Source organism: Strongylocentrotus purpuratus, unplaced genomic scaffold (genome assembly GCF_000002235.5).
Source record: "Strongylocentrotus purpuratus isolate Spur 01 unplaced genomic scaffold, Spur_5.0 spur5_scaffold_5, whole genome shotgun sequence".
Classification (NCBI taxonomy): domain Eukaryota; kingdom Metazoa; phylum Echinodermata; class Echinoidea; order Camarodonta; family Strongylocentrotidae; genus Strongylocentrotus; species Strongylocentrotus purpuratus.
The window spans coordinates 11,081,799-11,109,655 of record NW_022145611.1 but is presented as its reverse complement, the minus strand read 5'-3'; the positions used below and the strand labels follow the sequence as shown (position 1 = coordinate 11,109,655).

Below are 27,857 nucleotides of genomic sequence, written 5' to 3'. Positions count from 1 at the left end.
TATCGATCTTTTCTGAATAAGACTCTTTGTCAGCACTCCACACTTGCCACTCCTTAAAAGCCAGTCGACCAGAAGAGAGGTATCGGTACTTGAGATCCAGAGAAATTTTACTTTCTTTCTTCAATCTTTTGAGAGAAGATTTTCTAGATTGGCTTGATGCTTCACCAAACTTTGATTAATAGCTCTATCTATTCAGAAAATCAGTTTCATTCACCGGTTCGCATCTATAATGTCGCAATGCGCAACAGTATAATCTGTCTCCAGTCTATATTGATCACAGGTTATATTTAATTGTCTTTTCGGTGACAATAGGTGCACAGAGTCCCTGTTAAGTGATGGCTTAATCCTCTTAATCCATAATTGTCCACCCAAAAGACGAAACCCCAAGAGAGGAAAAGACAGGTATTGTGTACAAGATTACGTGCACAGATTGTAACAATTCATATGTTGGGGAAACTGGCAGAACTCTTAATGAACACATAAGAGCCCTCAGATTGAGCAACCCATCCCATTCGGCATAGAAAACGATTTAATACTGATCTTTAAAGCTAAAAATCAACAATTACAACAAAAAGAAGAAGAAAAAACGTCTTGATAAATACTATAGCCTTGATTTCTTTCTTCGGCGTAAAAATTCACTACGGATTATGCTCGTCGTTAAAACTTAAATAACAACAACACCATTCCTAGCATAATTATGGTCACGTGCTTTATGTCGGGAGTTATCACTCTTCGCTGAATAGTACTCTTTGTCAGCACTCCACCCTTGCCACTCCTTAAAAGCAAGTCGACCAGAAGAGAGGTATAGGTACCTGAGTTCCAGAGAAATCTTACTTTCTATCTTCAATTTCGCCGGATCTATCCCAATTTCTAAAGATGGTAAGTTGTTTAAATAATCATGATTTAATTTTGTTTACTTTCTGAAATGTTGCTGTCGTCTACAGTTCTTAGATGATTTGGAGGTATTAATACACACGTTTATTAAATTCCATTTTGGCATATTTCTCTCTCGAAACACTGGTACTTTGGGCAATAATCATTGCTGCATGCACTAGTGAAACAGACCTTAGCACAAATCAAATTAGAATACTATTGTAGGGTTGACTTTACTTACAATGACTACATGATTTAATTCACGTTTTTTCAAAATAATATACTTTGCTTACAAGTTTGGGAATTTCACTAAAAAATTGTTTTCTCCATCATCGTGTATGATTTATCTTGGATTTTCCTTTCCAATCTATCCGGTGCTTTCTGCAGAAAGTTCCTGCTATATATTGCCGTCTACCCACTGCAAGCCTGATAATTTCCCGATTTTTTTGTTGTTGAATTTTCAAAATTTCAGTAATTATTTTTTTCCTTCCCAAAACGGATAGTCCTTGACATCGATATAAATCCAGTTTTTTCCATTTCTTTATTTTTTTATTTTTTTTAAATTTATTTATTTATTATTGTTATCATATTAAATTATATATATATATATATATATTTTTTTTTTTTGGGGGGGGGGGAAGTGAAGCGCGATTTTTACATGACTTTCTTTTAACTCTCACTTTCACCTATCCCAGATAACCCTAAGTTTTTTGTTGCTGCTTTCTATGTAGTTGATAATGCATGATTAAAATAAATAGAGAGAGAGAGAGAGAGAGAGAGAGAGCACCACCATCATTATGCAATGGTTCAGGGTTTGTGTAATGTACATTTTGAAACCATTTTCTTAGTGTCTCAACCGTAAAAAAAAAAAGCGAAACTATTTTTGAGGAAAAGTATTATACTGAACTGAATAAAGAATAATAACTTAATATTGGCTCATACTAATACTGATACGGGCTAAAGACAATGTGGTATCGGCAAATTCATTTTTTAATTTTTTTAATAGAGGTATTTCAAAATGACATTTTAATAATCAACATTTTGTTCTGTATTCATAATGTATATACGCACAATATAACTGATCTTTATGATTTCTTAACGTGACATAGCTTCTTCTCCCCCTGTAAACGAAAAAGATAACAAGGTTATTTAATGAAAGGATCATGCGACAAATAATCTTGTTGATTCAAATTGATGCAAAGATTTTTTTGAATAAGCAATGCTTTTCACCAGAATCTTCTTTGTAAACACGACTTTAACAAATCTCAGCCATGCAATTCTGCCACTGCGCTGTGAGATCACTTTCAGATTACGATAAGTGTATTCTTTAAATTCTGTAAGAGGACATATTTTTTTTTTTGTGTCCCAAAATTTGGAAATTTGGTCCATCAGTATTGGGGGGGGGGGTTAAGGTCTATCATTTTGGGTCACCAATTAGCACAATTTTATTATTATTATTATTATTATTTTTATTTTTTTTTTATTATTAAAAAAAAAAAAAAAAATCTCTTCGAGTGATACATTTTATAGGATTTTGTGAAAGAAACGTTATAATTTTTGTCTTTCTAATCTTCATGTGTGGCTGACGGCTGTGTGACAATTTTGTAAACGAAGCATAATGATAATTATTGTGATGGGTGTATCGACCGAATCTAGATACATTGTAAGGACCGTCCTCAGGACGAGTTAGTCTAGTATTTGGAGTTGAAGAACGAAGCTCAATAATGAAGATCAGCCCTTGAAATCTAACCACTTTGTGTTGTGTAATCTGTTGTTGTGGAACAAAGGACCCAGGGACAACGGGTAGAGGAAACCACTCGTAACAAATGGGGGCTCGGCCAGGTATATAAAGTGAAAAGTATGATTTTCAGGTGATTTTTGTGATCATATTAGCGCTGGCATGTTGCATTACATTGCGTGCGACGAGTTACATACACGTTCCTTATGAGCGGACTGGTCGGTGTGTACTGTGTGTGTGTTGTCGATGTCGGTTCGTTAAGATGATATCGTCGGGCACCGCTGGGGTACGGTGGTAGTCGTTTCAGGTTCGAGCATTCGTGGTGTGTGTGATGAGAAAAACATTGTTGTCTTCTCATGTTTCTGCATGGATTTGCAGGGTTTGACTGAGAGTTATAACAGTCAGGTTGTCTAGATTTCTCGGATATTGTAGAATCTAGGTGTTTTAAGGTTGGCTGGGGATTATAACAGCCAGGCTCTAGTTCTTTCTAGGTAATTTAGGAGACTAGGTTTTTTGCATGATGGCTAGCGAGTTCTCGTTGGGAGAGTTTGTTAGGGATCCGTCTGCGGAGCGATTAAGCTCGTTGACTAAAGTTGAATTATTAGATGTAGCAGCTCATTATGAGGTTGTTGGCATTAAACGTTACATGCTGAAGTCGGACATTTTGAACAGGATTGTCGAGTTTCTGGTTTCTGAAGAGGTTTTGTCTTTAGAGGCGGCGGACAGTATCAGTGTGACTCCTCCAGGGTCTAGGTCTCGGTCTCCTGAATTAAATTCTCAGGCTAGGTCTTCAGTTTCGGATGAAGTGAGGATAAAGGAGCTAGAATTAGAGAGGGCGAGAGTAGAGTTGGAGAGGGAGAAACTTGTTGCCGTAAACAGAAAAGAGAGCAGAAATGCTGATAGACATTTTGACGTAGCAAAGCATGTCAGAATGGTCCCTCCGTTCGAAGAGGAAGGAGTGGAAAAGTATTTTCCACACTTTGAGAAATTAGCTCAAAGCATGGGGTGGCCTAGGGAAATGTGGGCTCACCTGATTCAGAGTAAGTTTAGCGGTAAGGCTAGGGATGCCTACTTAGCAATGTCGATGGCCGATGTGTCGGATTACGATAAAGTAAAATCGAGCGTGCTAAAAGCTTACGAACTTGTACCTGAAGCGTACAGGCAGCGATTTCGCAAAGCGCGAAAGGAAGAATCGCAAACTCATATGGAGTTTTCAAAACAAAAAGAGCAATTGTTTGACAGATGGAGCTCATCTCTCCATGTAGATCATGATTATGATAAATTGCGTGAAATTCTTCTACTTGAGGAATTCAAGCGCAGCGTGCGACTGGATGTTCGTATACATCTCGAGGAGCAGCGCGTCGATTCGCTGGATGAAGCAGCAAGAATCGCGGATGATTACGTGCTCACGCACAAAATCTCTAACAAAATGAGCGTAGAACCTAAGAAAAATGGAAACTGGGGCAAAAGCCAAAAAACTAGTTCATCACAAGAAAAGGATGAAATAAAACCGCAGTCCCAGCAAGGACAGGTAACAGGGGAAAGAATGTGCTATGCTTGCAAACAGTATGGGCACATAAAGTCAAAGTGTCCTTCACTTCAGGCTAAGAAACAGGAATCTAGTGCACATCCTAATGCATTCGTACAAACTACATCAAACTCACAAAGTAGAATTGTACCAGCGAACATGGAAAAAATTCAGAAAGAGTATGAACCGTTTGTGTCTGTAGGATATGTATCTGTAGCAGAGAGTGATGTAGCAAGAAAAGTGAAAGTCTTGCGGGATACTGGTGCTTCTCAGTCCTTGATTTTGGAAAGTGCGTTGCCCTTTTGTGATAGTTCTTCTGTTGGTGCTAGTGTTTTGCTCAAAGGCATTGGAGACGGCTTTGTGGAAGCACCCCTTCATGTGGTAGACTTGAAGTCAGACCTTGTTTCTGGTATGGTGAAGATGGCAGTTAGACCATCACTTCCTGTGGAAGAGGTATCTATCATATTAGGTAATGATCTCGCTGGTGACAGAGTCGTATCATGTCCAGTAGTAAGTTCTAGTCCTTGTGAAAGTTCTGAGACAGATGAGTTGGTTGCAGAATTTCCTGTTGTGTTCCCAGCATGTGCTGTAACTCGTTCAATGGCAAAGAAAGTTGAGTCGGAGAAGAAGTCCAATGACGTAGATGTTGACTTGGGAGATTCTTTCTTTTGTCGTTTGGTTGAAGATGAGTCTGATTCCAATGTGGATGAGAGTGCGAGAAAGGATCGTAGTGTAGGAAATAGTGAAACATCTGAACCACTATCTTTGAAAAAGAGTAAGTTGCTAAAGGAGCAACAGACAGATCCTCAGTTGATTTCTTTGAATGAGAGAGCTGTTTCTGAGGAGGAGGCATTGACTGTGCCTGTTTGTTATTACAAGAAAGCAGGTGTGCTAATGAGAAAGTGGAGGCCAGCAGATGTCCCTGCAGATGAGGTGTGGAAAGAAGTCCACCAAATTGTAGTCCCTTCTACATACAGGCAGGACATAATTAGCCTTGCTCATGAAGCTCCACTTGCAGGTCACTTAGGGGTTCACAAAACCCAGGAGAAAATTCTTTCTCATTTCTTTTGGCCAGGTGTGCAAAAAGATGTTGCAAATTTTTGCAGAAGTTGCCATGCATGTCAAGTTGTAGGTAAACCGAATCAGAAAATACCGGCAGCACCATTGAAGCCAATACCGGCGTTCGATGAGCCATTTTCTAGGATCATAGTAGATTGTGTAGGTCCTCTGCCAAAGACAAAGGCAGGTAATGAATACTTATTGACGATAATGTGCGCTGCGACGAGATATACCGAAGCGATACCACTGCGGCGCATTACAGCGAATAATGTGACAAAGGCGTTAGTGAAATTTTTCACTACTGTAGGGCTACCAACAACTGTACAATCTGATCAAGGATCAAATTTCATGTCTAGGGTGTTCAATCAGGTGTTGAAGGAACTGGGCGTAAAACATGTAGTTTCGAGTGCATACCACCCAGAGTCCCAGGGAGCACTGGAGAGATTCCACCAGACTTTGAAGAATATGTTGAAAACTTATTGTATGGAGTCAGAGAAACAATGGGATGAGGGAGTTCCCTTGTTATTGTTTGCTGTGCGGGATGCTGTTCAAGAGTCGCTTGGTTTCAGTTCTTTTGAGTTGGTATACGGTCACTCAGTACGTGGACCATTGAAGTTGCTGAAAGAGAGACTGTTGTGTGATGATGCACAAACAAATGTGTTGGAGTATGTGAGTACTTTCCGTGAGAGAATGCATAAGGCGTGGGAGGTTGCCAGACAGAATTTGTCAGATTCTCAGGAGAAGATGAAGTCATGGTATGACAGGAAATCCAAAGAGAGGAATTTCGAGGTAGGAGATGAAGTCTTGGTCTTACTGCCGATAGTTGGTCATTCTCTGCAGGCTAGATTTTCTGGGCCGTACACTATTGCTAAGAGAGTTGGTGATGTCGACTACGTTGTCAATACTCCAGATAGGCAGAAGAAGAGACGTGTGTGTCATGTGAATATGCTTAAGCCATATATCCGAAGAAATGACGAGAGTAAAGCACAACCAGTGTTGAGTGCTGTTGAATGTGACTCAAAGTGTGAAGTTGAGAAAGAAGTGTGCAAGATTGAGAGAGAGAACCCATGTGTGAAATTGAAAAATTCAGAGGTTCTAGCACACATCGATAACAAACTAACACACTTATCTGTGAAGGAGAGGAGCGACGTGAAAGAGCTGTTAAGTGAATATCCACAGTTATTTGCTGATGTTCCCTCTCGAACTGATGTTGTTGAGCATGATGTTGATGTGGGAGATACAACCCCAATCAAACAGGCACCATATCGTGCAAACCCGACAAAACTGAAAAATCTTGAAAAGGAAATCGAATACATGCTACAGAACGGCATTGTCGAGCCAAGTAGTAGTGCATGGTCTTCTCCTTGCATCCTCGTTCCAAAACCGGATAAATCTAATCGTTTCTGTACGGATTACAGAAAAGTAAACGCGTGCACGAAGACAGATTCTTTTCCGATTCCGCGAATAGATGATTGCATAGACCGTATAGGCAAAGCAAAGTATGTGAGCAAATTTGATCTCTTAAAGGGATACTGGCAAATCCCTTTGACAAAAAGAGCACAAGAGATCTCTGCGTTTTCTACTCCGCAAGGCCTTTTCCAATACACAGTGATGCCTTTTGGCATGAAAAATGCGCCTGCGACATTCCAAAGACTTGTGAATAATCTTGTAGCGAATATGGCAGGTTGCGAAGCATACATAGATGACATAATCGTGTATAGTGAAGAGTGGGATGAGCACGTACAGAGAATCAGAGAGTTGTTTGAAAGGTTGTCCATTGCTAAAATGACAGTCAACTTGGCAAAGAGCGAGTTTGCAGGGGCAACTGTCCTTTTCCTTGGGCATGTTGTTGGTTCGGGTCAAGTACGGCCAATCTCGGCGAAGGTCGATTCCATCCTGGCTTTCCCGATTCCAACCAACCGGAAGGAATTGATGCGGTTCCTGGGCATGGCAGGCTATTATAGAAGATTCTGCCATAACTTCTCCGATGTTGTAACTCCCCTAACCAATCTGCTGCGCAAGCAGGTGACGTTTGTATGGTCTGACGACTGCGAGAGTGCTTTCAACCAGGCGAAAGCCCTCTTATCTACCAATCCGGTACTGATGGCTCCGGATTTCAACCAGCCGTTCAGCATGATGGTGGACGCGAGTGATGTGGGTGCTGGTGCAGTTCTTACTCAAGCAGACGCTGAAGGTATCGACAGACCCATATCATTCTTCTCAAAGAAATTCAGTGCAAGTCAGAAGAACTATTCTACTGTCGAAAAAGAAACATTGGCTTTGATACTTGCACTTGAACATTTTGACGTGTATGTCAGTGGATCTCAACATCCAGTCAGGGTACTAACTGATCATAACCCCCTGACATTCCTCAACAGAATGAAAAACAAGAACCAAAGACTGACGCGATGGAGTTTGCTGCTCCAAGAATACAACTTGGACATTCTACATGTGCCAGGAAAGGACAATGTTATTGCGGACGCTTTATCTCGTGTGTGATATTTGGACAGAAGTGAGCAACTAATTGATATATTCACATGGAAAAGTAAACAACCCTTGTGTGAACCATATTTGTTGAACAGTTGAACACTTACAGTGAAGCATCATTCTTGAACAGTTGAACATTGCTACATTGGTGAATTCATTGGAATTCTATGTGAGAAAGGAAACCAGAACTTTTAACTTTGATGGTTTCTTTAACAATCACAAAGCATTGTGAACATAGACTGAATGGACTCATTGAAACTGTTTATTGGACTCAAAGAAAAATGTGTTTTTCTTATGTTTGCTTTCCAGATGTCTGTAAGCCAGTGTTATATGTATGTGATATGCTTATCTTATTCGTTGACGAATTTGAACATGCATGATAATATTAGTGTGTTATAACCCTTTTGGTACAAACACAAGGAGCTAGATAGACTAGTAAGTTATCATTTTGTCTGTTCATGTATATGAAAACAGAAAAAGTAAATTGATTTGTATGTTTTATCCAAGGCAGGATAAATATTGAAAGAAAGAATTCTGGAACAACAAAAAGTATTTTGGTGTTTTACCATATTTTTGGTTATGGATATAAAGTAATCAAAGTTATTCTTGAAAATATTCAATACTCAACCAACACAGATGATATGGTTTTACACTACAATGCAAAACTTCAGATTAATAGTAACATGTTTTTACAATTGACGTGAAGGCTATATTATATTATCTTTCAGACAGGTTTAATGTTGCTGAAGTTTGTTTAGTATTATTTTTATGCAAAGAAATATGTGTAGATTCAAACTTGCGAAGAAGCATGAAGACATATTAATATTGATAGGTCATTTAAGGTGAACTTCTCTGCGATTTGAATCGTATTTTGTTTAATGTTAAGTACAAATGACTTCTGATATATGCAAAAGTCAGCGATGAAGATGATAGAGCAGGATGATAAAAGAATGGTTAATATTTTTACTTATAGCTGTTCATACTCAATTTTATTGTATGAACAGAAACCACTAGACAACGCTGTGATACCATTTGCATGCTGGTACTGTATAGTTTTACAAGCTGACTTGTTTATCAGATTTCTAAATCTACAAAGACCTCATACTTATAAATACTTTCAGGTTTTTGTATTCTTACAGCAGTTGCTGAAACAACATTGAAAAAGAAATGTTTTTAGAGCACTTCTCCTACTGGTATAAGTGCTAATTTATGAGGGGGAGTGTGATGGGTGTATCGACCGAATCTAGATACATTGTAAGGACCGTCCTCAGGACGAGTTAGTCTAGTATTTGGAGTTGAAGAACGAAGCTCAATAATGAAGATCAGCCCTTGAAATCTAACCACTTTGTGTTGTGTAATCTGTTGTTGTGGAACAAAGGACCCAGGGACAACGGGTAGAGGAAACCACTCGTAACAGATATACATTGAATATATCAGGGATATGTGAGTTTAACTCACATATCCCTGAATATATCATACCACAAAAATGTGCAGGGGGTGCTGTGCCCCCCCCCCCCCGCCTGGAAAAATTCCGGGGGTCAGCACCCCCGCTTCCCAGGGCCATGGGCCTGTACCTTCCATCCCTTTGATATGCGTTCCACTTCAATTTTTCCGTCCCAACGATATGATTTTTTACAATTTAACCATTACAGATTTAACGTCTTTGTTCTATCGTTCTTTTTTTCGTTCTTTCGTTCTTTCTTTTGTTCTCTCTTTATTTCTACTTCTCTTTAACATGCTTTTTTCAAAACAAGAGAGGGGGGGGGGGGGGTGTGCTCGAGGAATCATTGCATAAAGCCTTAGTTAAAAAGACCCTGATCCCAGAGAATTCTAGCGACGGTTGAGCCATGAGTCTTGGTCCGCATGCGCAAAATCGTACCGTCCTGTTGATTTTCAGAATGGTTCTCGGCTGAAATAACGTCCGCAAACGGGACGGAGTGGTGTGTCGTGTACATGAGAAATAACAGAAAGGGAATATCTAAGGTAATCGGTAAAAAAATAAAAAAATAATGGGATGATAAAGGAAAATATGAAAGGATGAAACAAATGTTTGGCAAGACATTGATCTACATTTGCCACTCTCCACACACGTGTAAATGGGTACCTGATATGCTTGAGCGCTAGTTTCTTTTGCAGCTCGGCTAATCAGGGTAATAATGTGTAAAGCGCCACGAGCATCAGAGCCTGGTGAATACCGGCGCTACATGAATATTCATATTATTATTATTAATAACGTAAAGAAATAAGATAGAAGAGGAATTGATAGAATAATGAAAGAAATGATAAGCATAAGAAAAGATAGAAGGGAACATGGTATAAGGATAAAACAAAAGATAACAATCATCTGGAAAGATAGAAGAGAAAACGATAGAAAGATAAAAACAAAGAATAACATAAGGAAAGACAGAAGAGACAAGGATAGAAGATAGGATAACAAAGATAACAAAGAGAAGTTTAGCGGAAAAAACAAAGAAATACAATTGGAACGAGATGCCCAATGGAGTAACGTGAAAAGGGGGTCACAGGCCTTCGCGTCCTTGTCCTCAGAAATCGAAATGGTCTACAAAATAATGAGGATAGGATTATTGTGCGAAGACCGTCAAGGTCGACTAAATTCTCCGTCCTATGTGCTCTATCGTCCCCTATCGAAAGGTCTCTAAGACGGCATCACGGTACAAAAAAGGGGGAGGGCCTCCGTAGTTAGGACCTGTATGACTAGATCACAAAGTAACCCGGTTATGTCTAGGATCTAATGGGAATATCTGGGGTTAAACTACGAAGTTCCGTAGTAGATGACGGAAGCAATGCGGAAAAGGCCGTTCTAGAATTGTGAGGCTTAGATGGGTTTAACCTACTCTCTAAGCTTAACGACTTAATTTTTGATAAATATTTGTTGACTTAAGTCTGAAAGTATAATTCAAAGACTACACACCTTTCTCTGGCTTTGAACAATCTAAGGGAGGAAGAGAAGAGAAGAGAAGAGAGAGAGAGAGAGAGAGAACGAGCAAGTCTAGATAGTTCGAGACTCTAATCAATACATCTTTTTAATTGGGAGGGAAAAACTTTTAAGCTATAGAATTTAGCCCAGAGGGGGTGGAGTCGTTGGGGGGGGGGGGGGGGTCAGAGCGCCCCTCTCCCCACTTTTTCAGGTATCCCTCAGGTGCCCCTTTTTATATAGGAAGATGTCCCTTTTTACTTCAGATAAGTGCCCTTTTTTATTCCTAAAAGGTACCAGTTCCACATTTTACCACCTCTGATAAGTGCCCCCTCATAATTCCCCCTATTCAAATCTGAGTGGTGCACATTTTACTTCAATAAGTGTCCTTTTCGTTTGTGTTAATTGCCCTTTTTACTTCTGATAAGTGCCCCTTTTCGTTTTATAATAAGAGCCACTTCCCTTTCTCATCAATGCCCCTTCTCACATGTCTGATAAATGCCTCTATTAAGATCTCACAGGTGCCCCTTTTCTTTCGACAAGTGCCCATTTTCCTTTGTATTAAGTGCCCGTTTCCATTCTCACAAGTGCCTTTAATCATCTCAGTTGAGTGCCCCTTTTCAGGTACAAGAAATGCTCTAACCACCTCTGATAAGTGCCCCTTCACCTCTTCTTTTCAAATCTTTAGAGGTGTCCCTTTTGTTTTGACAGTTTAAAGTGCCTCTTTTCATCTCCGGTGAGTGCCCTCATTAAAATTTGAGAGGTGCTCCTTTTCCCCCTTTTTTATCTCTGACAATTGCACCCATCCTTTCTCATTTAGTGCCATTTTCCTTCTGATAATTGCCCCTTTTCCTTTGTAATAAATGCCTTTTTAAATTTCTGGTGAGTGCCCCGTATCAGTTGCGATTAGGACCCATTTTCCCTTTAATAATTCCGATTTTTACCTTGACATGTGCTCATTTCTTTTCTGATAAGTGTCCTTTTAACTTTTGATATGTGCCCCCTTTTCCTTTCACTAATAAATTGTGCTCCTAATTTTATTTACTTTTTATATTTTATATATAGGTTTTATTTCCACAATTAGCTGCATAATATGAAAAGAATTTACAAAGTAAGGCATATACAAGGTAACAACACATGTAGATATATTCAATAGATACAACAGTCAAAAAACGATTTAATGGCAAATCATTAAATACAAAAGATGCTAACAATAATCTGCAGTTATGAGGAGGAAAGCGACTAAGAGCAACACTTCTTAAATTTCACCCAAAGATCGCTCGCATTTTATGTTAATACATTTTGTTTCTAATCAAAGATCTTTTCAATCTTTCATGATTAGGATTGTTTTTTCCTTTTTATAATATTTTTGCTTCGCTCGCTCGCAATTAAATATTCAGACTATTACATCCACACATTTCTCTAATCTAATCACAATGTAGGGGTATGAGGGCCAACCATGTATAAAATTGGTATATTTCGATGCGAGGTTTTCCATTGTGAGTGACCCTTTTGTTCTGCTCTTTTTTGTTGGTGTATACTAAGTCAATAAAGCAAAATACGGCATTTCACAATGTAATTCATCGATAAAAATGTTCTTTTAATCTCATTTATCTCTTTTTTTCATTACAGGCAGCCCAATCATTGTCTACCGAAGACATAAAAGGTACGAAAAACAAGAGTCCGAATGTTTTAATTTTTAAAGTGGGAGACCAAAATTACATAACAAGAGGTTATTATAAAACCATGTTAAACATGAAAGTTGTATACAGTAATGTGTAAGCTCTCAAAGAGCATCAAAAGGAAATAAGATCATTAAAGATGTGAAAATAACAGCTGGTCTTCTCGGATAAAACAAAATTATCGTTCACATTAGAGGATATTGGTTGGTTGGTTGGTTGGTTAGTTTGTTTGTTTTACCTGCCTGCTTAGAAAGCATGCGTGTGCTTGTAAGTAATCAACCAGATGACCGACGGCTTTCAATCCTCTCCGAGGGACTTGGTAATGAGGATTAATGACTTACCAGAACGCACTAGCGCATATACTTGGTTTCGATCACGGGACCTCCCGGCTTTAAGACCAATGCTCTACCACTGAGCCGTCACGCCTGCTTGCAATTTGAAGATTGCAATATTGAAGAAATGAAGGGAAATAACGCCTAATGATGAAAACAAATTCTTAATCAATCCAATAATTTTTAGTCATGTAGAAGTTATTTGCTTTCAAGAGGAACGACTTTGCTTTTATTAGCAATATTGCTCATTTTCCTCCCCTGTCTTACTGACACCATATCTGCACTTTTTAAAAATACTTTCGTAATATCTCTTTGTAGTATTCAGGGAACGTTTTTCCGTCTATGACAAGAATAACGATGGCACCATTACTACTAAGGAGTTGGACGATGCGATGAAAGCAGCGGGTAATTACCTTACTACGGATGAGCTTGCCCAAAGAATAAATGAAGCTGATACTAATCGTGAGTTCATAGTCGAGACTTAAAAAATGACAACGAAAGAGATGATGAAAATCATGAAACTGATCACAAGATGCAAATTGAAGTTTAATAATCTATGACCTGAACCATAAAACATATTTTGTTTAACATGGTTTGTTAAATCCGTAAGAAGTTTAACATGTTAACAATGAATTATGTGATTTAAAAAAGTCAATTGGGGGGTGCTGGCTGTTCTTTCCGTGTTAGAGTTCGTCACACTACAGAAAGCAGCCAGAAATTTGTCTGAAAAGGGGATATCTTTAAGTGATTTTAAAAAACATTTCAAAGATATTTTATTGATACTTTTCAGTTCACAAAACATATTCCATGGACTCAAGAGTACTGTAAATCTTATGCATAATTGATGTCAAATATATATAAATATAAATTAATAGCTAGCTTGAAAGTCTGTTTATGACGTATTACAAAAGAGGTCATCAGGTCAATAATAATTACAGTGAAAGGTAAAACTAATCAAAATAAAAAAATGTTGGTACACAATTCTATTTTCTATGATTACATGAGAGCTTGCCTTTTCGATTTGCAATACATTGTTCTTCTTTATGCGAAGTAAAAAGCATCCTTTTATTTTAAGACAATCAATGCTTGGCTTGTTTTGTTTTGTTTATGTACAGGTAATTACACCGTTTTGCCATTATTAAAATGTGATCAATTAATATACTGTGTGTGCGTTTCTAAATGTCCTACCATGACTGTGTTTTTCATCCAGAAAAGATTAGTCAAACATAGACAACAAAACGTGGGTTTCATTCCAAAACGTCTGAACAAAGCGATATTGTCATTGTGCATGTTCTAAAGTTTCTAAATTTTTGCAGCCTAACGTACATTCTGGAGAAGGCTTTAATTAAAGAACATAATATTATGCAAAACTTTAAAATTAAACTCTAGTGTTTTTGTTTCAAAACTTTTATTGGTCATAATTGTTCGTACTATACACAATTCAGTATCACACAAATCATACTGATCTTTTTTTAACGAAAAGAGCTCAGAAATTGCTCTCTCTTCATTTCATCAAAGTTTACATAAAAGCGTTTACTTTTTTCACCTTAAGATATCTCAACTCATTTAAGTGAATTATCGGATATAATCTTCGTAAGAATGCAAGATGAATCACTGTTCGAAAAGGACTTTTGTGTGTGAATTAAGAAACCTATTTTTCTTTATCCTGCTAGGTAACGGAACTATTGAATTTTCTGAGTTTGTGGCGATAATATTAGAAAGAAGAAATCGGAAAGAAGAAGAAAAAGAAAAAATGAAAGGGGAAAGAGAAAGAATTCGTAAAGCTTTCAGAAAGTTGGACAAGAATGGCGACAGATTCCTCAGGTGAGTTGAACAGTGGTAGGGTAGTCTTAAGGAGTGAAGGGGTAAGAAGGGGCTGATTTCCGAGTCTTTTATGAGGATGGCAATAGATTTATCAGGTAAATTTGAAGAAGAAAAACATCCAATAGATTGTCCGTCCTATTTTCCGCTGTTGGAGAACATTATTTTAATGTGGACGATTATGGGATGAATTTCTTGCTAAAGGCAAATGTTAAACTGTGTGTTAGGATAGCCAATCCCTGAACATACCCCTCCTGCTCCCTCCCTCCCTCACTCCCCCCGCCCCTGCCCCCTCTCTCTCTCTTTCTCTAAAACTATCAACCAGGATGACAATTATAATTATCCGGGGACTAGTTAATTTGTATAACGAGTTAGTTGTCCGGAAATGTTTGTGTTTGTAGTCTTTGCTGGGTCGTGATTGCCCGGACGGATGGGGATGATTATTGTGCTTGTTATGCTTGTACAAGAGTAGATCAACTATCATAATTTTATTTTCTATATGGTATGGTCGATATCAGATTTAGCACCTCTATGCTGGATCAATATTCATTACATTTAAATAATATTTGATGATAATTTAGTCAATGACTTCAATGGAATGATCCAAATTTGGAGAAAGTGAACTCAAATAATTGTTATTTGTAAATTATTTGCTTGCAGTCCTGACGAGCTGCGTCAAGCGATGTCAACCATTGATCCACTGATGGCGAAGGAGAAAATCGAGGAAATGATCTACAAAGCCGACTTAAATGATGACGGTTATGTCAGCATAACCGGTGAGTGCATTGAATGGATGATGTCAGTGGCATAGTGTAATCAACCCATTGAAGGGGAACTGGAGTGATATGGGGATGGGCACCGATCTTACTCGTAAAATGAAACACGAATTTGAAAGGCTGCTGCTCAGAGGAAGAGTATGGGAGGGGGTTCAGGAGTCTTCTTGTCTCGTCCCTTCCCCCCCCCCCCCCCCGTTTCAAAACCTCACATTCAGCTGACAGTATACACCGATTCTTATGTACTACTAAATGCACCTTCCATAATTGGTCCCAAATAAAATAAAAAATCACCGTTGAATCGTATGACCAGTACTCGACTTCACCTGTAATCATCAAAATATTAAAAGCAGTTTTCATTCGACGTCATTTTTGTCTCGCCTGAGTAGCAGAGCTAGACAAAGGCGTCACTATATCCGGCGTCGTTGTAGTTGTTGTCGTCTACAATTATGCTGTATTCGCAATACATTTTTATAGCTACGAGGTAGGATCACCAAATTCAAACCCCAGGTACATCTCTTGAAGGGGGCAGATCAAGTTCGAAAATGGGTCAGATCAGACCGAGGTCAATCAATTTTCCATGAAAAGCACTGTACACGCTATAACGGACTAAAGCTTCGATGATGAGGTCGAAGAATCAAGACCATCTTACGGCAATACCTCAACGATGATCCACTACAATTTCATCCAACCTGTTATGTACCCTAGTAGCCCTTATGAACAACGCACAATCTCAAGATGATTTCGGATCGCCAGATCAACAGTTACATCATTTGAGAAAACATTGCTCTTGAGGGATAAAGTCTATGCAACATTGCCATTATAGCTTTGCGTTAACTGTCAGAATCAAAATTTACATCATGAACTCCTGAAAGCTAGAAATGAGATACTTTTCATAATTATGTGTATTGCGGACCATTCGCATCGTGAGACGCAGGTGAGACAACGTTTGAAGATTGCCTTATTTCTTTTCATTCACTGCATATTTGTTTCTCCTTTTCTACTATTCAGAATTCGCAAAGATGATTTATCCTGAATTATCTACTCGATGAAGATGATGAGCGCTATCTTCTGCTTCAACATCTACAACTTGTCCATTTTTTTTCTTCTCGAGGTCTCTTTTTTGTTAGCCGTCACTTTTTGCTTTGTATCGTTTGTCTTTTTTCAAAGAGTGGTTCGAAATTCACTCCACTTTTTTTCTTTACATTTTTATCATTATAACCAAGGGTGTCTTTATAATGTTTGTGTAATCCTTCCAGGAATAAATGTTGCGTTTTTCCTCATCTGGAAGCTAGCTATTGGTATCGCATTATTACGATACCTTTGACATCAATGTTTGTGTACTCCTTCCTGGAATAAATGATGCGTTTTTTCTTCTTCTGAAAGCCAACTATTGGTATTGCATTGTCATGATACCTTTGACATCATGATTTTGTTTATTCGTTTTTTATTTTTTATCATAGTCATCGTGATTGTGGTTAGGATGGAGGTCGACTAACACCAAAGAATACCCAAGTCCGAAAAGGGCCATGGTACACAAGGGAGAAGAGGAATTTAATTTTTTTAAATCTTGATAGGCGGTAAAAGCACTTATCTTACATTACTTTAATGGCATTGATGTGGAGGTGTCGTGGGTCATTCACTTGACTCATTGAATTAAATTGAATGGTTTATTGAGCATACTGACAATGGCAGCACGAAGGCTGAATTACATTTGTTTTACAGTAAAGCACATGAAACAAAAAGCAATGTTAAAATAATTACTACATAACATTTGCGAGAATACAGTCAATGATTAAATTAATAAGATGTATAAGTATGTATAATTATGTATTGTGTTTGTTTATATTGAAACCAAACCAAACCAAACCACTCCAAGGGTTGAGAGCCCGGCACTAACGTCCTTTGACAAGGCATTAATCCACATTTGCCACTCTCCACCCAGGTGTTAATGGGTACCTGGCAATTACTGGGTAATGATAAATGCAGGGCCCGTAGGAAGATTAGTATTAATACTGATGTTGCTACCCTGAGTGTAACAAAATTGATATTTCTATTATTATTATTATTGTTATTATTATTATTATTGTATGTCAATATCACTTACAGTAAAGTTGAGAACATGGGTATATGACTTGTAAACAAGTATATATATGGTGCAATTTATAATCATGCAATGTTCACAATAACACTCTGATATTACTATCGTCCAGTTTGTATGTTGTCTTTAAAAAATAAAGTTAGAGTAGTTTCTGGAAATGTACACCCTTAACTCATGTAATTTATTTGCTGTAAAAAATTAATCATGAATTAAAAAAATATACATATCACCAACGTTACTCGCTTTGTTGACAAAATGGTAATAAAAGAGATGGTGATGATGTTGAAGATGATGGTGATGATTATGACTGTCCACCTCATGGTTCGCGATTCAAGCACTGTGATATATTATTAGAAATATAATATGAATATTTACATATCTAATATCTATTGTAAGTAGAATCGGGATGAACGGCAGTCCTACCGGTGCATTGGGATCTCCGCCAGAGCCCATTCATTGCCTTTGACGATTATGATGGGCCCAACGACAGATTAAGTTAACGATTATCATGATTATACTTGTTTGCATAATGGAGGTGCAACTAATTTTATCGATTAAATTGGACGAATGCTAATGAAGCAAATACTTGTAGCCTTTTTATGATGTTTATTGCAGCAATGGTCATAGTAAAGATGATGCTGATGATGATTATGATGATGATGGTGAAGATGATGATGATGGAAATGATGATGATGAATATTATGATGATGATGGTGAAGGTGATGATGATAATGATGAAGATGATGATGGTGGTGAAGATGATGATGATAATGATGATGATGAAGATGGTGAAGGTGATGATGGTGGGGAAGATGATAATGGTGGTGATGATGATGAAGATGGTGAAGCTGATGATGATGATGATGATGGTGGTGAAAATGATAATGGTGTCGGTGATGATGATGATGATGATGAAGATGGTGAAGGTGATGATAATATTGATGATGATGGTGCTGAAGCTGATAATGGTGGTGATGATGATGATGATGGTGATGATGATGATGATGATGATGATGAAGATCGTGAATATGATGATGATGGTGAATTTGATGATGATAACGATGATGACGAAGATGGTGAAGGTGATGATGATGATGATGGTGGTGAAGATGATAATGGTGGTGATGATGATGAAGATGGTGAATGTGATGATAATGATGATGATGATGGTGGTGAAAATGATAATGGTTGTGATGATGATGATGATGATGATGATGAAGATGGTGAAGGTGATGATAATATTGATGATGATGGTGGTGAAGCTGATAATGGTGGTGATGATGATGATGATGAAGATGGTGAATATGATGATGATGGTGAATGTGATGATGATAAGGATGATGATGAAGATGGTGAAGGTGATGATGATGATGATGATGGTGGTGGTGAAGATAATAATGGTGGTGATGATGATGGTAAAGTTAATGATGATAAGGATGATGACGGTGAATATGATGATGATGGTGAAGTTGATGATGATAATGATGTTGGTGAAGATGATGAAGATGATGATGATAAAGATGATGGTGACAATTATGGTGATCGCAATAACTGTAACAATAAGAAAACGATGACGATGAGGTGATTGTGATAGTGATGATGATAATGTGATTATGGGGAGAGAAGAGAAAGTCAGAGAGACGGATAGAGGGAATTGAATGGAAGAGCACAGAGAGAGAGAGAGAAGGTAGATAGAGAGAAGAATTCGGAAGAGGTGCATGGGGTGGAATTAATGATTATTATGATCCGCAGTGCGATACAAATTACTGTAACGCTGTAATTGCCTAGTTGTCCTCATTTTTAAAGTATATTATTGTTTCCCGGAGCAAAGATCTTTTACTTAATTTAAATATTCTCTTTTTTGGACTTTAAAGCTATACCATAGGTCAAGTTTGTCACTTTTGCCATGTTGTTCTAGGGTCATAGCAATAAGCCGTCATAATTCTAGTCAAGTCTAGTTTACCAGTAAACCCGTCAGTTACCGTACCGGTATTCCCGACGAAGTTTTGTCCCTCCACAGAAGTGAGTGTTCAGATTAATAGAAACTGGAATATGAACTCATAAAACGGAAAATAAGATAAATTCAAGTTGGACTCTAAAGAACTGTACTAAACTCAGTACACGTGTGGCATTGATTCCAAAATGTCCGCGCCCATGAGACGTACTTTAAGTCCGATGTGTTTTTCCAGTTAAATAATAGTCGAAACAGAATTACATTAAAAGTCACACAAGTCATGTTTACGCATTTATAAAGTAAACAGAGTTCATTTATAGATGTCCTAAAGATAAAGGATGTTTTTTTTTATATCGTGAATAATATCTTGGATTTTATGCAGCTTATTTGGGTAACAAAAGTTGGTCTGTAGAATTTGATTTAGCTTGCAAGACACTATAGACCTAAATTTGACTTGCTGAAAAGGTAAAGCTGTGTACCTCTGGCATGGTATTTTGAGTAAGAATTGAAAGAAAGTGTTTATTAATTTGAAGAGTTAATAATGGAACTCAAAAGGCTTTAGTGCAGGTGTGAATTACAGTTAATTCCAGATGTATTTTGTATATAAAGTTCAATCTCTAGATTATTACTGGAAAAATAGGCGAGCAGAAATGTGCAAATTAAGCGCCTGTCAAAGTCAGTGGAAGGTCATACAATACATTTAAAGTGACAATCTAGTACTGAGGTTTTTAGAACGAATTTATCCTATGCAGATATATGTGAACAATCAAGCTTGTGTATGGATGCAAGATAGAGATATTTGCAGTTATTTTTGTTCATGCTAATTGGCAGTAAACTGTTTTAAGGAAAGTCAAGTCAGTTTGAGAAACTCAAAATATGAAGTTTATCAAAGTAGTGCATATTAGGAAATGCAAAAGGTTCAGTTGTAGCCATTGGTTACATTGAATTCGAGGACAGGATTGACAGTTTATAGTTTAGTTTAGTTTAGTTTATTTCTTTATTAAAAAATCACACCCGTCATCAGACGGCAGGCCTAAAAAGGCCTATGAGTGATACATCAAAATTAACAGTCCTAAACAATTTGACATGGTAACATAAATATAACATAATCACAAATACAGAAAAAGAATATTCATATATTACAGTGTAATTGAAAGTTGGTTGGCATGCACTAAAAACATACCAACAACAACAGCAAAAGACAGGGGAAAAAAAGCAAAATGTGTTTAAATGAATCTTTATAGATACAGTTAGGCCTACTTGGTTTATTCAGATATTTAGTATTGTATCTTGTGTAACACGAATGATTAAATCTGGCATCGTTATTTTTATCTGTATTTGCAGATCGAACAAAAGCTTTACAGCTTATAATTTACGACTGGACTCCCAAATTTCTATTTTCCCTTTCATCAACTATTCACAAATGGTGTCTGCACTCTGCTATGGAGACAGGGCAATGTGTTAATTTTAATGAGTTCATTTAAAACTTATAAATATTAAAGATGAAGTTGAGTTCTGGTCATGCGATTGCATTGTGAAAGAAACGGTGTGGAATCGACCAGAAAAGCATGTAAGAATTTGTGTGTATTGCAAGGTTCTGGAATCATCAAAATGATAAGAAATTTGGCCAAGTCTTGGTAAAGTTACAAACACTGTACACAGAAAGATGTATATGGGACTACACGAACACATGGGGTAAAAATCCTACCCGGACTTTTACGATGTTACATGACATATTTAGAATATGAAGGCATTTGAAGAGCCATGCTTTTCAGGGAACATGTCTTATCTGATGTTCTTCCACACTTGCATAATAAGAATGATAACGCTCACAAATTATTTTTCACCTCTTCCCAGAACTCAACCTTCTCTTTAAGTACAAGTTCATCGTCTAGTTTCTTGAGAAAATGTTCTTATGTTCAATTCTACGATAAGTCGTGTCAGATCGAGATGAGGGGTATCCGGCGGGGGGGGGGGGGGGGGTATCTTAGTACAGACTGGCGCTAAAGCATGTATCCATAGCTAGGTGTATTAACATCCTAATGTTGTGGGTGCCCGCCCCACTTCTTAAAGTAGATATTCATTGATTTAAAAAACTAACTTTATTGTCATTATTGCAAAGTTGAAACTTTGATTCGACAAGGTTATCAAAATTCAATGCTTGGAAACATTCGAGGTAATGATTATTATAAATTACAAAACGCTTAAATACAGCCCCGGCATAGCACCTGAAGAGCTCTCCGAACGCTGCTGAGATGTGTGAGATCACAGTATGGACATGACTTGCACAAGCAGACGATGCCCCATGACATCTCACACATTTTCATCTTCTCTTGAGTTCTGTCTCTACTTCACTACCGTCAGGCTAAATGTATATTCTATTGCCTCACTCTAAACCCCGCGCATGGTTTTATTTTGAAGACAAAATAATGCAGCGATACAAAAATAAAGGAATCTGTAGCTTGTAAACAAAATAAGACGCCATTGTATATTCAGCTGCACACACAGGGGTATGTTCGGCGTTTCAAGAGGGAACAAATGCCGTTCTTAATATCATTCCGGGGGTCTTCAATTTGAAAGTCTGGTTTCTTTGATTGTTAATTAACCCCTATCCTGTGTATTTACAAGCAAAAGATTTTAGTTATCAGAATCGGGTCATATCCCTTTTTGAATGGTTTGGCACGCCATTACATTTATATACACTAAACTCATTATAATTTGAGAAATAATAGCTTTGCAATTATGTACATTCTCTATGAGATGTCGTCTGCTTGGGCAGTGTTGGTCCATATAGTGACGTCATTAAAACATCGTTATTTTTCCGGCGAATCTCTCGTATATCCCAGCTGCTATGGAGGTGGTTGTATTTGTATTTTTTTATAAATCACCCGATATGTAGTTGACCTATAACTGGTACTATGGCCATCTGTTATCTTACCAGTTTCTAGTGATACATTAGTTGACATATTTGTGATTTTCTTTGAATTTCACCTTTAAAAAAAAAATCCTCATTATGATAATTTTGAATCAGTCACATCGTCCACCCTTCATAAAGTCATTTTGCTTTTTCGTTGAAAGGTTGGAGGCGGAACGATATGCTGCAATGCGCAAAGGTGATATGCCCTCGGCGAGGCAATATCGATTTTGGTGTTTATTGGAAATTATTGATGTAATCTGAATGAACAAACGATGGCAAGAAAACACACCCAATCCTACTCAGGCTATTAAAACATCCTCGAAAGTGATTAAGACCCTGCCTATAGGCCAAAATCCTTCCCTTGTATGTGAATATGCAATTACTACTGTTATTCGGTTATTCGACTATTTGAGATCACAGATAATGACACTGATCTATTATTTGAAAGATCTAAGACTTGCAACGTTTAAGTTTCCATATTAATAAGCGTCCGTTGCAACTTAGGATCATTTAGCATATTACAGTATGGCTTATTTCATTCGAAATGCACTTCGATTCTTTACATGTATTTATGTATATTTTGTGAGATCTTTGGATGAAATTGTATTCACACAACACGTCCATTCATTAAGAGCAATGCACCGGTGATCATTTCGTTAGTAACTTATTGCAAAACAATTTAGGCTGATAGTGATACTGTCCACGCGTGAAGAATTATTGCGATGTAGGCCTATGCTTTTTGTGAGAGTACTATTTTACTATGTGTTTTCGGTGCAAGTAGAAGAGCTTCGGTGTGCTTAGGCCAGACACGGCTATTCAATATCCAGGGAAAGGTTGTATCCTTGCCTGCCATGCCCTTGTTTTCGCCCGTAATATAATGATTGGGAATTATACCATGCATATTGATTTCACGCTATAACCCATGGTATAACTGAGAATCTGAGATGTACTTGGTTAAAGGGATAGTTGAGTTCTGTTGCAGAGGGCACTACACAAAATAATTTTTTTTTGTGAGTTAATGAAAAACTGAGTGTCAAATTTGAAAAAACATAATATTTAAATGACAAAATCATCTTTGTTTGATCAAAATCGGTTCAGAGACAGCTGAAATATAACGATTTCTAATACTTGTGTACCACCACAAATATAGGATTTCCCGGCCAAATTCGCGAGTTTGTCATTCAAATTAATTTGTCTTGCGTTCAAATTCGACGGTTTTAGTGCAGTCAGGTATATCTCGGGTTTATATTCCTTTTTCTAGTTTTCAAATCGATGGAATTTTCGTTAGAATCTACGTATGTTTCATTCAAATTAATGAACAATGTGGCTTCTTTCGCTATTTGGTCATTCGATTTGGCGCAACACGATTTTCTGACAACGCGACGGTGTACTTCTAGCATTCTAATTCATTTGTAGCATTCAAATTAGCACTTTGTGCACTTAAATTGATGGTCAATATACATTTCTCGTTTATTACACACTTTTTATAGCTCATTCTTTCTCTTTCAAGATTGTTTTTTCATGTGTATTTCACCATATTTAATTTTCTTGCATTTATACACTTATACTTATTAGATTTATCTGATATTCATCAGCAGTTAAGTTTGATTGTTAAGAAGAAAAAAACGACTTGCATCTATGGACCTGATGGTCTCAGTATATTTGTAAATGATCATGTAAGGAAGTTGTTTGTCTTATGTTTCATCATAAATTTATCATAGTTTCATCATAATTTCATTATGGAAGAAGGGTACAATATTGTGACTGGGGTAGGGACTAGAGTCAACAATTTGAACATGATTCATTATTAAGCCATGTCTTTAGCCATCGATCTGCTGGCGGGCAAGTAAACTATGAAACTCTTTAAGAAAAACAGAGGGGTGTGCTGGGTATAAGAGACGATGTGAATTACTTTTGTAAAATTCCGAGTCTGTAGTAAAAAAAAAAGGGGGGGGGCGATTGAGGGGGCCCCACCTTTCCTGGGTATATGAACATGTCCCTGCAGAAATGCCATATCCCTTGATTTCGCCCCTTCTTTACTTTATGTCTGACTACACCCATCTGCATTGTCCTGAAAATAAATAAATGGAATAACGGCTTAGACCCCAATGGCAAATCATGCATTTTAACTGCATTATTTAAAAACTGTAAAAGTTTGTTGCAATTCTTCCCCCTAACATGCCTAACTTGAATAAAAATATTACGAATACGAATGACAAGTGTTAATTTGAATGATACAAATTACGCTTTGGCAAGTTGAGCAGTTTCTAAATTGAATGACAGATCTATGAAACCTTTTGACCAATATCCTTAATTAAATACAAAAACTGGAAAATTGAATGATAATTGGCATGGCACAGCTGATCTGCGCTAAATTAAATGCAAAGTAAATGATTTCGAATGACAAACACGCGAATTTGGCCGGGAAATCCTATATTAGATATTTCGAAAAAATTGAAAAAACCGTTGAAAAAACGAAATAACGTTTTTTACGTCGTGTTTCAGCCAAAGCCGATGTTGGCTTTTGTGTTGGCATTTTCGTGTTGCTTGTACTATACGCACAACTAGCCGGCCCATGTATTGTTATTTTTAATTAAATAATTAATTAACGGTCACCGTGTTTTTTTAAAAGTGGAGCTGAATTGGTATGCTCGTATTGGCTAAATTTCACACATTTTGGGGTCTAAAATTACCTTCATAGCAATTTTAGGTTCTAAAAGGGCACTAAAAATGTCATAGATAAGAATAAGAGCAATAACCATGCACTTTGAAGGCATTTGCGGCCTGAAAACAAAATCCCCTTAACAGAAGCTATGGGATGAGAGAGAAGGGGTGGGGGGGGGGGGGCTCTTTTTACACGAAGGCGAGTTGTAACTAAATAATGAGATGTGCATTTTATTTATTTTATCTTCATTTTTTCCGTTTTGGTAGATTGGCCTAATTATGGATAACTGATAATATGAATGATGATGGTGATTTTGATAATGATGTTGATTTCTATAATGATGATGATGAAGAAAAAAAATAATATAAATGATAATAATAAATGGCGACAGGCATGAACCATATTCTTAAATACTTGAACGGCATCCAGCGCTTTACCTGCGCCAACCTTCTAAGTTTAATCAATGATAATAATTATACGAATAAAACCGAGTCTGATATTCCATTCCGGCACTCTTCACCTATGATCATGAATTTTCCATTACTTTCCAAGGTAAGAGTAGGGTGATCACACTGCCTGTGCACACAGTCTGTCCCATGCAGGCACAACAGCAGTCAGTTGGTAGAAATAGCAATTTTCGTAAATTTATTAAAAAAAAACTGAACAATATTTTTACATTTTTATTTCATTGTTATAGGCATGTGGGAAATATGTTAAATTATTAATTAGAATATTGTCTTTTCAGCCATGTGTGACGTGGCCCGCTGATCGCCCATTGACTGTTATTCTGCGTGGTGAAAATGCACTTCAATGTATAAAACTCCCCTACAAAAATACAATATCCTCATATGTTTCACTCTTTAAATCAATTTGTTATTTACACTCAAGGTAGCCACAACTGTATTAGGATCACCGAACTTTTTTTTTTTTAATTCAGTGTCTGTGGAATGTTATGGCCTGTTGAATTGAATGGTTTCTCGGAAAATCGTCATAAATCCTCAAATCTGACATTTTTAAAAAGAAACTGTGATGTAGCTGAAAGTCTGCAAATTCTAATCATTTGTTCGGTTTTTCTAAATAATTTGTGAAACATAATGAGGAAATAGCTGTAACGGTGATCCAAGTAATTTCCATCGCCATATTTTATTGGCATTGCAAAAATATTTGGAATTTAATGTTAATATTTGGTGTAAATATGATCTATAAAATATATGATTTTTAAAAAATGCCGACAAAATAAACAGTTTGACTTTCCTATATACATAATTAGCTGAAATGACCTAATTTGCATAATTGATGAATATTCATTTTTTTTTTTCAAAAAAAAAAAAAAAAAATCCATACCTGTCTGATATACATAGGTTTCATTGATGTATCATGTTCGGTTTTGATTTGATTACATTATGCGCATATTAATTCGACGGACTTAGTTATTTTCACAACTTTTTCACATCTGCAGATTCCCCAAAATGGCAAAAAATGACTTATTTTGTTTGCTTCTGTTTTCAAAACGGTAATAGATATATGAATTTTCTTTTTTGTATTTTTTACCACAAAGATGATATTTTAGTGTCTGATAATTTAATTTATTATTTGCGCCCAAGAAAATGATGAATTAAGTTGTCAACTTTGTCGAATTTTGCCATTTTTGCCAATTTTGCCAATTTGACCATTTCTGGCAGGTTTTTCGGTAATTTTGCGATATCAAAGAAATGGTATAAAATCACAACGCATTGACCGATTTCAATTCTGTTTTTTGTTTTTTGAAGCTTTCATGAAGCTTGACCATTTGCAATCATCAAATAACATGTGTTTGTTGTACTTATTTTTGGTGTGTAATACCTAGTAAGAGTGATTTCCTCATGCCCTTTCTCAAGTTATGGTTTGCGCTTGTAAAAACAAGTCTTTCCACATAGAGAATTCATTGAAGGGAATAGAACAATTTATGTGACAACTATGTGCATTTATATAGAAAAAACAGTGCTATTCTTTTTTGCGATCAATTAATAGGTATAAAGCACGAAGGCAATACCAGTGTATCGTTTCTTAACGGTTAACCCATTTCTTTTGTTCTCACTTTCTAAATTTGAAGGGAACCAAAAACTTCATACTAACTTACTTTTATTGTAAAGTTTAAGATATTTGAATAAAATCAGTGAACATCTGAACAAAATCGGGCAAGGAATAAGGAAGTTAAAGCTTTTTTGAAATGACTAGTCACTAGAGGGCGATATTCAATTTGATGCGTCATTTTGTGGACAACTTTCCATGCCTGTTGTACTTCAAATTTCACAATTCTTTCGTTTTCTTCGTATTTATTTGTGTTCTTGATCCGACTTCATAACATTTGAAGTAGAATATCATTTTGCATTCTATACCTTGCTTTCAGGGGAGTCGATTATCTCAATAAACAAGAAAGAAGGAAAAACATGAAATTTGAAGTGCAAAAGGCATGGAGAGTTGTCCACAAATGACGCATCAAATTGAACATCGCCCTCTAGTGACTATTCATTTCAAAAAGCTTTAACTTCCTTATTCCTTTCCCGATTTTGTTCAAATTTTCACTGATTTTATTCAAATATATTAAACTTTACAATAAAAGTAACTTAGTATAAAGGTTTTGGTTTCCTTTAAGTGTTGTAACTCTCATTCTTCCCTCTCTTGTGATAAAGATATTATAATTCTACTTTTGTAAATTCGGTAAGTTTTATTTCTAGATAATGTGCTAACAAAGGGAAAACCAACCTGTTGATACTGGGTTTCATCTACTTTGTTAAAAAGGTTGGTATTTTCCTAAATTCTGTAAATGTGTAGATAGATAGAAATAAAGAAGAGAGAGAGAAAGAGAGAGAGAGAAAAAAGAGAGAGAGAGAGGAAGAATACTTCAACTCGCGTGTCATGCTGGAGCTGATATTTAGTGCGTTCCATAAAGAAATAACCCAGAAAACAAACGGATATTGTGAACAGACTATATTATGAGCTGTATAAAATA

The 27,857-nt window shown here is 36.9% G+C and overlaps 1 protein-coding gene across 1 annotated transcript; it reads left to right on the top strand.

Annotated features, from left to right (window-relative positions):
- The first annotated feature begins 669 nt into the window (after positions 1–669).
- Positions 670–17,912, top strand: LOC591437 (calmodulin-beta). Its single transcript, XM_790998.5, has 6 exons — positions 670–879; positions 12,253–12,286; positions 12,953–13,096; positions 14,308–14,458; positions 15,116–15,231; positions 16,240–17,912. Exons 1-6 carry the CDS (start codon positions 877–879, stop codon positions 16,278–16,280), a joined length of 489 nt encoding a protein of 162 aa, XP_796091.1. The 5' UTR covers positions 670–876; the 3' UTR covers positions 16,281–17,912.
- The last annotated feature ends 9,945 nt before the right edge of the window (positions 17,913–27,857 follow it).